This window comes from Mytilus edulis, chromosome 3, assembly GCF_963676685.1.
Source record: "Mytilus edulis chromosome 3, xbMytEdul2.2, whole genome shotgun sequence".
Lineage (NCBI taxonomy): Eukaryota > Metazoa > Mollusca > Bivalvia > Mytilida > Mytilidae > Mytilus > Mytilus edulis.
Window position 1 is genome coordinate 69,381,009 of NC_092346.1, and position 13,596 is coordinate 69,394,604.

General features: G+C 32.7%; 1 protein-coding gene across 1 annotated transcript in view; it reads left to right on the plus strand.

Annotated features, from left to right (window-relative positions):
* The window catches only part of LOC139517297 (globin-3-like), a 58,627-nt gene that overhangs the window by 34,683 nt on the left and 10,348 nt on the right, over positions 1 to 13,596 (plus strand). The window contains exon 3 of the mRNA XM_071308217.1: positions 8,346 to 8,577. Coding sequence (XP_071164318.1) covers positions 8,346 to 8,577 — 232 coding nt within the window. The remainder of the gene's footprint in view (positions 1 to 8,345; positions 8,578 to 13,596) is intronic.

Here is a 13,596-nt window from a genome sequence, read left to right on the forward strand (position 1 = left end):
ATAGTTAAATAGTTCATTGCATTCAATAGAAAATGGGGATAAGGTGGCATATAACGCCAAGATTTTTGTAAGAACCCAACAGACTATTTTACAGAAATATTCGTTATAATATTGTAAACACAGATTACTCACTTGTGAACCCACAATTTGCTAGCGTTAATTTTTTACAAAAAGTCCCAAACAACCTTAAAGTTAGGGTGAAGGTTAACAAAAGAATAAATAGTTTAGACCATTTGTTTTCCTGTTTGAATGATTTTACACTAGTCATTTTTGGGGTACTTTATAGCTTGCTGTTCGTTGGGAGCAAATGCTACGTGTTGTAGACCGTACTTTGACCTCAAATGGAAGAGTTGTCTCATTGGCACTCATACCACATCATCGTATAGCCTTTTACAATAGAAAAACCTGATGCTGAGTGCCAACGTCGAGCTCACTATAGAAGGTGTATTTGAATAAAGCCCTTGTTATACTTATTTTTACCAATATCTTTTTTTATACCCCTGTTTAAGGGAAATCGTTGCTAGCACTGCTTGTAATAATCACATAGAGCACTGAATTTTCAAGTAAAGGAGCACATGGGTTAAGGCTGCAGATCAACAAATAAGTATCCATATGTTTTGCATTGAAACAACAAAAGGTTATATTATACTTGTGTTTCCTCGACTGATGGAGGGATATGTCAAGTTGTGTCATATGAAGATATATTTATTTATTAAATTGTCAAATTCAGAGTCATTATAAAAAATAATCTTATATCCGTCGCTTGTTGGAAGTTATTAAGTTTTTCAACAACTTTATTACTTTATGCCAGCGTTAAAGGTTTAATGAGACAAACAATATGTTAAAGCTCATTAATGAAAGCGTTCTCGTGTCAATATTTCTTTTGGAATGGGAGTTCTAAAAGGGGATTTCTGTGCTGTGCATGTTGAATTCAAAACGTTACACATACCATATCAATGTCATCATAACATACATGTATGATATATATACGTTAACACTTAGTCTCAACACTAGACACAAGTAAACCACGAAGTAAAAATTGGAAGTTAAGATATTTCAATGAGACAATCGATTCATACAGCATAGAATATAGATTCTTTTTGTGTGACTACAACAGGTTAATCAATTTCAATAAAAAATTGACAACAAAATTCATTGGTATTATTGATTATCCAGATTACGCTCAGACATATTGAACAGCTCAAGATAGAATGTTAGTTAGATTAAAAGATCATAAAATACCTTCCAATTGGGACAAATCCTGCCAATTATTTTTTTTTCATATGATATCGCCAAAAAACTTGAAGTGAGTAAAAAAATCACGATAATTGCGTTCGTAGAACTGAGATAAAATATATTGATATAATGGTATGATTATATTAAACAAATAAGTTAACTAAGCATACAATGTTTTCATGGTATACAAATATGTTAAATAATAATCTCATCAGCACCGTATTTTATAATTAAATTGGCAGCTGTTCGTGACTTTCGGTTGCTGCATAACTATGTTCTGGAATACAAAAGGATAAAATAACTTTAAGAGTTTAGGTGAATGGAAGGGGCCAGCATTGAATAAACAGAGGGGAAACACAAATCAGGGTAACATCAAATATGTAAATAGGTACCAAGATATAATAGTTCTGAAACCTTTCGACCATTTGATATGTTCAAAAGTTTCAAAAGTTTGGTAGTGTTTGCAGTTATGACTTGGTATACATCGGGTTATTACTGGTAATAAAGTTCCCATTCAAAGGTTATTCACTATTATAAACTAGTAAATATAGTTAACTTTTCAGTAAGTATGTATAACCAGGAAGATTTGGACAATTAGGACTTAGATATAAATCAAGTTCAGACAATATATTTTAAGTGCTATAGTGACAATATATTAATCCGTTTATCAAACCTTTTACATTTCTTTGTGTCTAATTAATTCTATTGTTAAATATATGTTTGTCGTGATGGAAATCACTCTGACCATGACAAGTTAATCCGTTGGACACTAATCCTTTTCTATAGTAACTGTTTTTTATATATGCTTTTGTATGTTATTTTGTGGTCAGTTTAGGTCTTAGGTCTGGTACTGTCCGGACCTTGCTAATAAAGTTTAAAGTATTGGTATTCCGTCTTTGAATCACTATAACACGGAAAACTCCCGGTTATATATTGGTTGAGGTACCCGCGGCACGATCTTGAGCTAGTTCACCCAAACTAGTAATGCATACCTCCAGAAGCAACAATATGGAAGGATCCTGGAATTACCAGCCTTGCAGAAATGGACATCCGTTTCCGATGAGAAAAGCAGATACCTGTTTGGACTTTCTGTGCAAATATTGCGGTAAGACATTGAATGTTTTCACATACCATCGGTGTTATGCAGCTAACGCTTATTGTTACAAGTGCAGACATCATGGACATTTTGCCCGTATGTGTAATTTTCACGTTAAGTCATGTGAAATCCGAAAACCGAAGAAAAAGTCGAAATCCAAAATCCAAAGAGACAGCGATCGAATGAGAACGTTTATTGAGAAGAAACAAATGTCTCAATTTCCGTTTCAAGGACTTGAGGACAAGGAAATCTCTTCATTTACGTGCTCCGTACAGGACGAATCCGCGAAACAACATATTAACAAGTTGAAAGAGTCTAACCGAAACTTCATCAAAGAAATCGCTGTGCTGAAGTGTGAAAATTCTAAAGTAGATACAGTAATACAAGATAATGTGATATTAAGGAACAATTTGGACAAAGTATATTTGGAACGTTTAGAACATGGCCGGATAATTCAAAAGATCGAACATGAGTTAGCCGAACATGCAAGTAGAACCGAAAATTTTGAGAAGGAAATAGTGCATTTGAAAGAGGAAAACCTAAATTTAACCAACGCCAGACAACGCTTAACAATGGAGTTTAAAAATACTGACATGCACTACAATCGCATCTTAAATGATATGGAAGACGAAATGCAGAGACTGAGGGAAGAGAACGTAAACAGTAGACACGAGATTCAACATCTAGATATAAAACATTCAAACCGAGGTGTGCGTTCGACCCTTGCAATTTGCTCGCGTGGCAATTCACAGCAACATCATCGGCGTGGAGGAGGATACCCACGACGATAACAAAATTCATTCGGCAAACTCGGAGACCGAGTTTAGGTGGAGTAGTGGCGAATATAACCAGGAAGATTTGGACAATTAGGACTTAGATATAAATCAAGTTCAGACAATATATTTTAAGTGCTATAGTGACAATATATTAATCCGTTTATCAAACCTTTTACATTTCTTTGTGTCTAATTAATTCTATTGTTAAATATATGTTTGTCGTGATGGAAATCACTCTGACCATGACAAGTTAATCCGTTGGACACTAATCCTTTTCTATAGTAACTGTTTTTTATATATGCTTTTGTATGTTATTTTGTAGTCAGTTTAGGTCTTAGGTCTGGTACTGTCCGGACCTTGCTAATAAAGTTTAAAGTATTGGTATTCCGTCTTTGAATTACTATAACACGGAAAACACCCGGTTATATATGTTTGCAGTGCATATACATGATGTGAAGTGATTTTCAGTTTACAGTACAGAAGTTATATGAGTCAAAATAAACAATTTAATTTCTGGTGTATAATTTGGAGTTTAGTACGACGTCCATTATTACTGAACGAGTATAAATATTTCTTTAAGGGCCAGCTAAAGAAATCCTCCGAATGCTGGAGTTTCTCGCTGCATTGTAGACCCATTGATGGCCTTCTGCTGTTGTCTGCTGTATGATCGGGTTTTGTCTCTTTGACACATTCCCCATTTTAATTCTCAATTTATTTAATATTTTAAATATCAGCATGAGAGAAGTAATCGACACTGTTTACGTCATAATGGTTCAACAAACAGTAGATTGTTAGCAACAAGCTTTGTTGATCAACCACTTCACTTTTAATTTACGTATCTATATTTAAAGTATTCATAATAGACTGGAAATATTGACCGATCTTGCCCTTGTCTAAAAACATACGATTATTAAAAAACATACGATTATTATGTTTACATTAAGTTAATGGTTATGATATTTTATATGATAATTGTTGATAAAAATGATAGATATTAATAATTTAATACCCATTCTTGACTTGCTAATCAAGATTGTAATGTTTCTCTATTGCTAAATGCAATATTTGCAATATCATGGAATAAATTAAGTTTCCCTCTTGTTTGCAAAACATTGCACTAAAGTATCAAAGATTATCAAAGAACATAATGTTTGGAATTATCTTTGAACTTGACGTAGGCCTACAACGATCGATACAGTTTGTTCCGACATGCATCTACTTAATATATCCATGATAGCTACCGATGACATCATACGTAGTTATAAAGCAGTATTTATTACTACCAATTGAATGACTGCCATTGACAACATGTCTGACATTAATGTTGGTTCCAGTTCAGACAGGAAATCTACGCACGCAACTAATTTCCTTTTGTGGAAAATGAGAACAGGAATCGTTATTTCGTTATTATCAAGGAAATATGGTATTCGTCGAACACGATAGAAATACGCTATTAAGTAACTTTACAATGTGTACTTTTACGTCCAGAGATAAGACAGTTTTTAGAAAAGTTGGACAATTCCACATTATCTATATTAATATTTATCAGGTAGAAAAAAATGCAATATTATTGAAAACTGAATAAAAGATTAAACAAAGGAACATTTGTGCTCTAGGAATATGTCCATTATGCCTTTTATATATACTTATATCCCTATTTAATACGTATATATAAAATACAAAAATGCAACAAGTAGATGTACAGACCACAAGTAAATGCATATGAAACAGAGTCAAACTTAAGATTTTACAGGTGCTATTAGTGGAAAATAATTTCTTGCTTTGAATTGACAATGATTGCAAATATTCTTGCTGAAGGTAGAGGTTCTCTCCAGAACTCTGGTTTCATCCACTAGTAAAAACTTTCCGTCATGGAATATCAGAAGTAGCAAAAAGGGCAATAAAACACAAACAAGCAAACACAACTTCTTTCTCTTCAAAAACAAACGCCTTTACATTCGAATTTTGACGAGGTTTCTGTTGCTTGATTTATACTTTTCTTGTTTAATGATGTAATGTAGACTGTCTCTTAAATATTTAGTTTGTTGTATGTACTGCTTTGTGTGTTCCGTCTGGTAGCTTTAAATGGTCCCTTTATTATACCTTCTTACCTTTTAAGTATTTAAAAGTGCCCCCAAAACCCTGAGTGATATCAACGGTTTTTACATGGCAATCTGTAATAACATAAACATAAAAAAAAATCTGCAACAGATGCACATTTCGACTATCAATGTCTCTTCAGTAATGCCCGAGGCCAAATGTTAATTTCTACATACTGTGTATTTGATGATGTTTTATTGGATTTTGATAATACGATGATTTGATGATATCTCTTTCATATATATCATAAGTCAAGATCAGAAATCTTGATAATATGCCATTTTTTTTTAAAATTACAGCTGACTATCAATGTACATTTTACGAGTTTTAACTTTTATATATACTTCTGATTCAAAATGACTTAAATTGTTCTAACAAACATTCACTGTGCACTATATGTGCACTAAAAGCAACTTGACTCATTTCAAGATTATCGTTCTAAATGGAAATTTAACGCTAATGCTGATAACAGTAATTTTTAGATTTTCTAGATGTTTTGTATTGAATGACATAGAGCTAGATAAAGTAATTATTAAGGGAAATAATTTGTCAGGAATTAGATTTTTAAGAGCGCTACACAGTGAATAGTCAGCAAAGCTACTAATGCTTTCTATGAGAAAAAAGTAAAATCACAAAAATACTGAACTCCGAGGAAAATTCAAAACGGAAAGTTCCCTATCAAATGTTAAAATCGAAATCAAAATCTGAAACATACCAAACGAATGGATAACAATAAACCCATAAATAATTACAACTGTCAGAATCTTGACTTGGTTCCGACATTTAATTATGTAGAGGTGTTAATATTCGGTAGAATGCACGACCTTACAGGCAAAGACACAGCTTTTTTTTTTTTTTTTTTTTTTTATAAAATGATAAAACCCATTTTTCTGTTTGGGTGTGAAGTATTGGGTTGAAGTTATAACGAAAAAGTAAATTAAAATTTTGTTTCATTGCTGTTACATCAAAAATCATTTACATCGTCTCACATGATATATGGTGAACTTGGTACTGGAAATTGACATAAAAGGTTGAATAACCCGATTCTGGGCTATTCATGTTTTTACCGCCCAAGAGCAATCCCCGTTTAGATATTGTTATGATACTTTTGACACTTCATTATAGGTTATTATCTGGTATTTAGATAGAGTATAACAGTTCAAATATTGATAAATAGCATGAATAACAATGGTTGTATCAAAAAGGTACAGTGCAACAACCTCATAAGTTTAGCATATTGTTTGCATATATTATATTATATGTAAAGTAAAGTGAACTGTTTAGAACCAGCTAATGCAAATTGTAGTTTTTATATGATAAAGTACAGATCCCATTTTAATTTTCCAAGTAATAAGACAACAAACACATAATTGCATTCCAAATGGCATAATCTACACTAATTTTGTGACAGAAAGCAAGCGTTAATTAAGCAGTGGTTTCAATACAATACAATTTTAGAAATCACGACTTTCAGAACAGTAAAATTCGAACTTTACTCAATCAATTAATCGAAAATACCGTTTAAGCTCCACGGGCATTTAGACAGTGCATGTTTCAGATTACTTATTAGGAAGAGTTGTATTTTGTTATTCAGGTTCAAAAAATAAGTATAATATGTTTTTGTCTATCGTGATTCTTTTATAGTTTGAAAACCAATAATATAATGCCATATGCTAGTCTTCATAGACCTCTACACATGTTTGCTGATTCAAATTCTGTCATAATTATGTATATCCTACATCTATTTTGATACCTTCGCTTTAAAAAAGTGGGGATATACTGTTTTACCTCCGTCTGTCCATCCGTCCCATGAATATTTTTCGTTGCATTTTTCTCAGGAACTACACTATAAGGATTTCTGAAATTTGGTTTCAGGGTTTATTAAATGCAGCTTTACCGTGTGATGCGTTTTTATACACATCACTTAACAACTTGTATCATTTAGCACATGATAGCAAAGTTAAATGAAATCGTCACATTTTTCTCAGGAACTACACTACAAGGATTTCTGAAACTTGTTTTCAGGGTTTATATAAGTCGGCGTTACCGTGTGATGCGTTTTCAGATTCATCACTAAACAACTTCTTGTTTACCGAATACTGACATATTTTTACACAGAAAGATTATCCACTTTTTTTTTGGGGGGGGGGGGTATCATCAGTGAGCAGTAGCTCACAGTTTCACTTGTTATTTATATAATGGAAGGTACATTTAAATGCTTCATTTCAGTCACACGTTCTAAGATAAATTTAAAAAAAAGAAAGATACGCCGTAGTTAATGAAGACAGTTGATTTCATCATACAGTTCCTTAGAAACGCATCAGCAGTTTCCAAAACGCAGATGGTGATTGATTATCTATATTCTTTGAAGTTAACTGATGAAAGGGAAGAAGTAATATATTTATTCATTGATTAATTATTCCTGTCAAAATATTTATTAATTTATAGTTATTTTGCGTTAGTAACCACTGCTTTGGAATAACTTCTTTTTTTTTTTTTTACCTCTCTTATAAATCAAATTGTTTTGCATTTCAAAGCATATGTTAGTGAATCTGTAAAACTGTGACATTTGAGAAAAAGATAACAATTGAAAGAGTGAAACCAATTCTTAGCTTAAGTATAAATCATAAACACATACACTTTGGATTATAAAAGGATGACAGAAAAGGAAACAAACAAAAAAGTTGTTTATGTTGTTTTACGTGTTAGTTTTTATTCTGTGGTTCTCATGTCGAAATGTACTGTTGTATTGTTTATTTGTGTAATTTTCTGTCCTGAATGTACGGTATTCTTGTCATGTAATGTTTTCATTTTAGTGTTATCTTTTGTAACATTTCCATAAAAACACGAGGTTTGGCTAGCCACAAAACCAGGTTGTTATCTTATAGTTTGTTTCTATGAGTGATGCATTGTCTTTTTTTTGTGTTCTATTCAGTGTTTCTGTTTCGTTGTTTTCTTCTTATAGTTTATGTTTCCCTCGGTTTTAGTTTGTAACCCGGATTTGTTTTCTCTTAATCGATTTATGACTTTCGGACCGTCGAACAGCGGTATAGCACTATTGCCTTTATTTATAGAGAATAAACTTAATCATATTTATTTCTTTTGATCTAATACTTTTTAAAAATTTATTTTTTCAGAATGTTTAGAACAAATTCAGACTCAAAAGGCATTTTCAAACAATTCAAAGATTTAAAAAATGATGACGAATTGCGTGTGAGTGAAACATTAGAACAACATGCTACAGCAGTTATGAATATTATAGACGATGCAATAATGAACATAGAAAATGTGGACTATGTATTTGAACTATTAAACTCTAATGGAAGAAGACACAGTTCGTATGAAGGATTTTCTCCGCCGTTCTTCTGGGTAAGAATTTGGTTCATCTCATGAATACTTCCATCACGTACATGTCATAGCCAGTAAGCTCTTCTGTTATACATTAACCAATAGATTGTGATGAAATAACTAATCTAATAATTATAATAAATCTTCTTTTAAAAATACAGCTTCACATATAACCAACTGATGAAAACGCAAGTAGTTAACCGCTAACAGCAGATTAGCAATTTGTTGACGAACAATAACAATAAAAGAAATGCCAAACCAACGTAAAATAAAATTGAAATTCATTGACTGACAATGTTTTTTTACGAATGTACCAAAGCAGGGCATGTTGATAATGATATGGTATTGTTATTTCCAGGCTTCATGTACTACACGACTACTTAATTGCGGTTTGGAAAGCAAATATTTAAACCAAATATTAGTCCTAAGAGCTAAATATAGCTAAAATTCCTTCCTAAATTGAAAGTAGATGCAATAACAATGTGTAATGATGATGCTATTGAAGTATGTTGATAGCTCGACTGCTGCTTTATGTCTACATTCTATTGTCAGATCTCCATTGCTACATTTGTATTGAATATACACTCTCCTTGTTTATTGATTTTTTCTAAGATTCAAACATTTCTCGTCACCAAAATTAATTCAACGTGTGCTCACAGTATTCTTTGTCAATGATTGGCTGATCTGGAGAAATCAATGTCTATTTCCTATTTTCAATTATTGTTTTTTTTTTAAAGAATGTTTTGAACGACAGGCGAAACCAAAGTGAATTAGAATACAATCCCTAGCTTTATGATATGGAATTTTGGTTTTATTTGGGATGACATGGAAGCGAGGTAGTAACTGGTCAACTTATGTTGCTTTCGTGATGACCATGAAAAGTAAAAAAAAGTTACAAGACACATTCAGTGACGTGATTTAGAGGATGGAGATTGCATTGATTGAACAATGTCAAACTTCACTTTCACCACTGTTAGATATGTCATGGCGATTAGTTTTAATTTAGTGAATGAAGCCGTAGTGCCCGAAGTAACCCTTGATCTTCAACAGGAAAACAGGTAGTACTAGTCAATAAAGATTGGGGTCGATATCAACTGCAACGTGATGGACTCGAACACTCAACCTCAGTGTTGACAAGCTAGTTATACAGTCAATTAACTACTTAGACCACGTTTAACCGAGGGTCCAGATTGGAGTAAAGTAAAACAAATATAACATACTCATGGTGATTTGTAACCAAAACATCCATGGCAGTCGACGTTTATAACGCTGTTGCAACACATTACTTTCACCCATTACTTATTCCTCCATCTTTCTGTGTATTTGGTGTGCAAGTTTGTTCGAAATTTTAGAAATCTTATTTCATACGGAATATAACTTTTTAATTTCTTACGGTAATGTTGTTTAAAGAGCTCACACATTAAGATAAACCTATATATACTTAGTTTGTCTTTTATTAAACATACGAGATGAAAAAAACAGGACTCGCAAAACTACCACACAGTTTAACAGGCTAAATCGGCTTCCATAACTCGACACTAAAAAAAGTAAAATGTCTTCCTGCGTCTGCTTCCTTGTGAATAAGCCAGTAAAAATCCGACTTACTGTGCCAATCTAGAACAACATATGGTACATTTGTATATTGCATAATCATTTTCTTGGTTTGATGTGCATAAAATAGTTGCAATAGGGTGTAACAAACCATCAATCGTTTCTTATTGTATAACGTTTCCCAGGGGCACACTTTTGTCATATCATAATACTTATGACATCTTTACACTGAATCCGTTATTTGATTTATGAATAGTACCGATCTGATAAGTTTAATCCTTTTAAACTGATTTTACACCTTGTTTCTTAAGTTATGTTGTTACATCTGGCACGGTAAAGGTAGGGTTGAGCTCTCACAAACATGTTAAACCTTGTAACATTCATGGTGTGTTTGTCCAATACGTTGAGCTTGTAATCCAATGCTAATGTTTTGGTGGACCGTTATAGAATATCTGTGTCACACATGTCCCAATCTAATTAAAAACCAATCTCTCATCGCTCCTGTTTCTGATATGTGGCGTGGAGATCTAACGAAACCCGCTTTAAGATCACATGTGAGTGACCTCGTAGTTGTGTATTTTTCGACCAATGAAATAGAGTCTTCCACGATCTTGAAAGTTTAACGTAAGGCAAAGGGATGTAACTCATTTTATTTACGACGAAATCGTCAGTCAAACTAATTCATAAACTTTTTTGATTGGCTTATTAATAGGTCGTAAACTCATTTGCATATCTTTATAAATTCATAACTTTTAGTTCACTCACACGTGACCTCAAAGCCGGTTTCGTTAGATCTCCCACGCGACATATCAGAAAACGGGAGCGATGAGAGATCGGTTTTTAATTAGATTGCACATGTCCATGCATGTGTTACAATTGTCGTAGCCACTATCCCGTTCTCTATTCCTTGATAGTGTTATCAATGCATGAAACATTTATCACCCAAATGGTTATTCCTCTTCCTTTAAATTTGTTTTCCTCTTATAGAGGATATGTTTCCCTCAATTTCAGTTTGTAACCCAGATTTGTTTTCTCTCAATCGATTATGACTTTTGACCGGTATACTACTGCTGCCTTTATTAATCATTGTTTCTGTCTATCATAATTGTTTTAAATTTATTGCTGCGGAAAAAAATCCAGCCGTAGGTTTTGTTCTCTTTTTTTTTAAATTTGTTATTCACTATATTACTCATTGTGTGCACGGAAATCACAGAATTTGCTGTCAAATACCTTTTGGTCAGAACTTCTACTTTTCATTGTAATTGTCTGTTGATATAATCCGCAAAATTGAAATGTTTCTGTCATAACATTAGTTAAAGAACATGTTCTAGTCTGTAAATTCGCTGTAACCGTGCTTGATGTTATATTTGTTATTCTCATAGGATTTTGTCTAATGCTTAGCCCGTTTCTGTGTGTGTTACATTTTAATGTTGTGTCGTTGTTCTCCTCTTATATTGAATGCGTTTCCCCCAGTTGTACATAGTATACTTACACATCCACTTCTAGAATGAAGTTATATAAACATTAATTGCAATAGACGCTAACTATTTATTTACGGTCATATTCACGAATGGGTTGACCGATACTATGTTTCGGTGTTTCAACTCAATCGCCTCATAGTTGCGTAGTCTTACATCTTCAACTAAACTCATTAAAGATACCAGAATTAAAGTTATGTACTCCAGACTCTTGTTTAGTCTACAATGTACCCATTTTTGACGCTTGAATATAGATTAAACACCAAAATAAAGTATAAAGTTGAAAAGCATTGAGTACACTATATTCAGAAAGATTTTTGAAAATAAAGCGTAGGCAATTTATTCAAGTGTTTAAAATCTTAGTTTTTTGAAAATCAAGGTTTTTATTAACAACGAAATCAAAGATAATTCATGTCAATAACACGATTTGACTACAGTAACTGTCTGGTGATATCCTGGGAAAAAACCCTCCACCAATAGTTGTATGGACCCAGGATAGTCGTCTATTATTTTACCGATTGAGTCTTATACACAATAGTGACAATGTTTACCGATAGTACATTTGCATTGCGTGTGTTGCATCCGTGGCAGGAAACGCTAACCTTGTCGACACTATCGGTCTCTCTCCTATTGGAGGGCATGTAACCTCTCGATTTATATTTGTTACTTTGATTTGTTCTTCTAAATTAGTTTACGGGCTTTGAACATCACAAAACTGTTGCCGCCTTAGTATGAAGCAATTGCCGTGAAACAAAAATAATACTAAACATCCTACTCCTGTGATTGGCATTGATGATAAAACAAACCTAAGGATAATTGAGAGCACCTCATATTGTAAGGAGATCTATTTTAAAAAGACAGATTTTTACTTTGAGGTTGATAAGTTTTTTGTTATAATCTTTGTTTCCATGGTTATTTAATTATTTGCATGTATTCTAAAAAGAACACAGAAATTAATTTCTGTGATTATCGAAATTATTAAAAATGTTTTAAATTTGTATTTAACATAAAGTGTATGTTCGAATGATATACAATGACTAAATATCAATTAGTTCTCTTAATAGATCAGTAGTTATTGTAGAGAAAATATCGAAAATACCAGTTGAAAAAACTTCCTTTTGGAAAAAAAGCATTATCCCTTTGGCCATAAAAATCACTGTTAAGAATTACTAGTCTTATACATTGTCATTCTCATAACTAAGTCATTTTTTAAACGAGTGTTCCTTATTAAATAAGGTGTTATTTTTTATATAAGTTCACGACACATAATAATCATTCACTGGAGTTTTCACGGTGTGTACAATTTTTTTCACTGCTCTTACAATCGTACAACCTTTTACTGAAAGATTGAGCAAAAGGTATTATTTGATCAGTTTGTAGAGGTGGATCGGATTAAACGTTTTAGCAATAGGTAATCGAATAGCATTTCTAATTATCAAAAATAAACACCTTCGGACCTTATGAACATAGTATTGCTCATCCTTGTTATAGTATTGTACATGTCAAAATAGATTTATACGTTTTTCTCAAGTTGTCAAATTTTCAAATTTGTAAACTCTTATCGTCTAGCTAATCTGACTGTCACTCTCAGCAAATTAGGGATGCTTTACCAATTCTCAACAAATACTCTCTAGCGTGAATATTTCCAATAATGCTTGACAGATATTATAAGAGAAATGCGTATTCTAGCTGCCAATCAGCATTTTCATATCCCACAAGAGCAAAAATTCCGGATGAACACTAAATCGATAACTCAATTAAGAGATGTCATTACGTGAACTAACTAGACCAGTACACAGTTTAAAGATGTGTGTTAGTTAGGCCGGAGTTCTTAAAACCGTTATGATAATGATTTGCATCTGTCATTTTATAATTGTATTGAGTTGTAATGTTATAAGAAGACACTTTTCATAGGTGCTTTTATTATTGAGCGCTGAACACCGGTGTTTCAATCACCATTCGCTCTCTTTCTAGTTTATTTTAAACCCGTTATACACACCTACAATGTTGC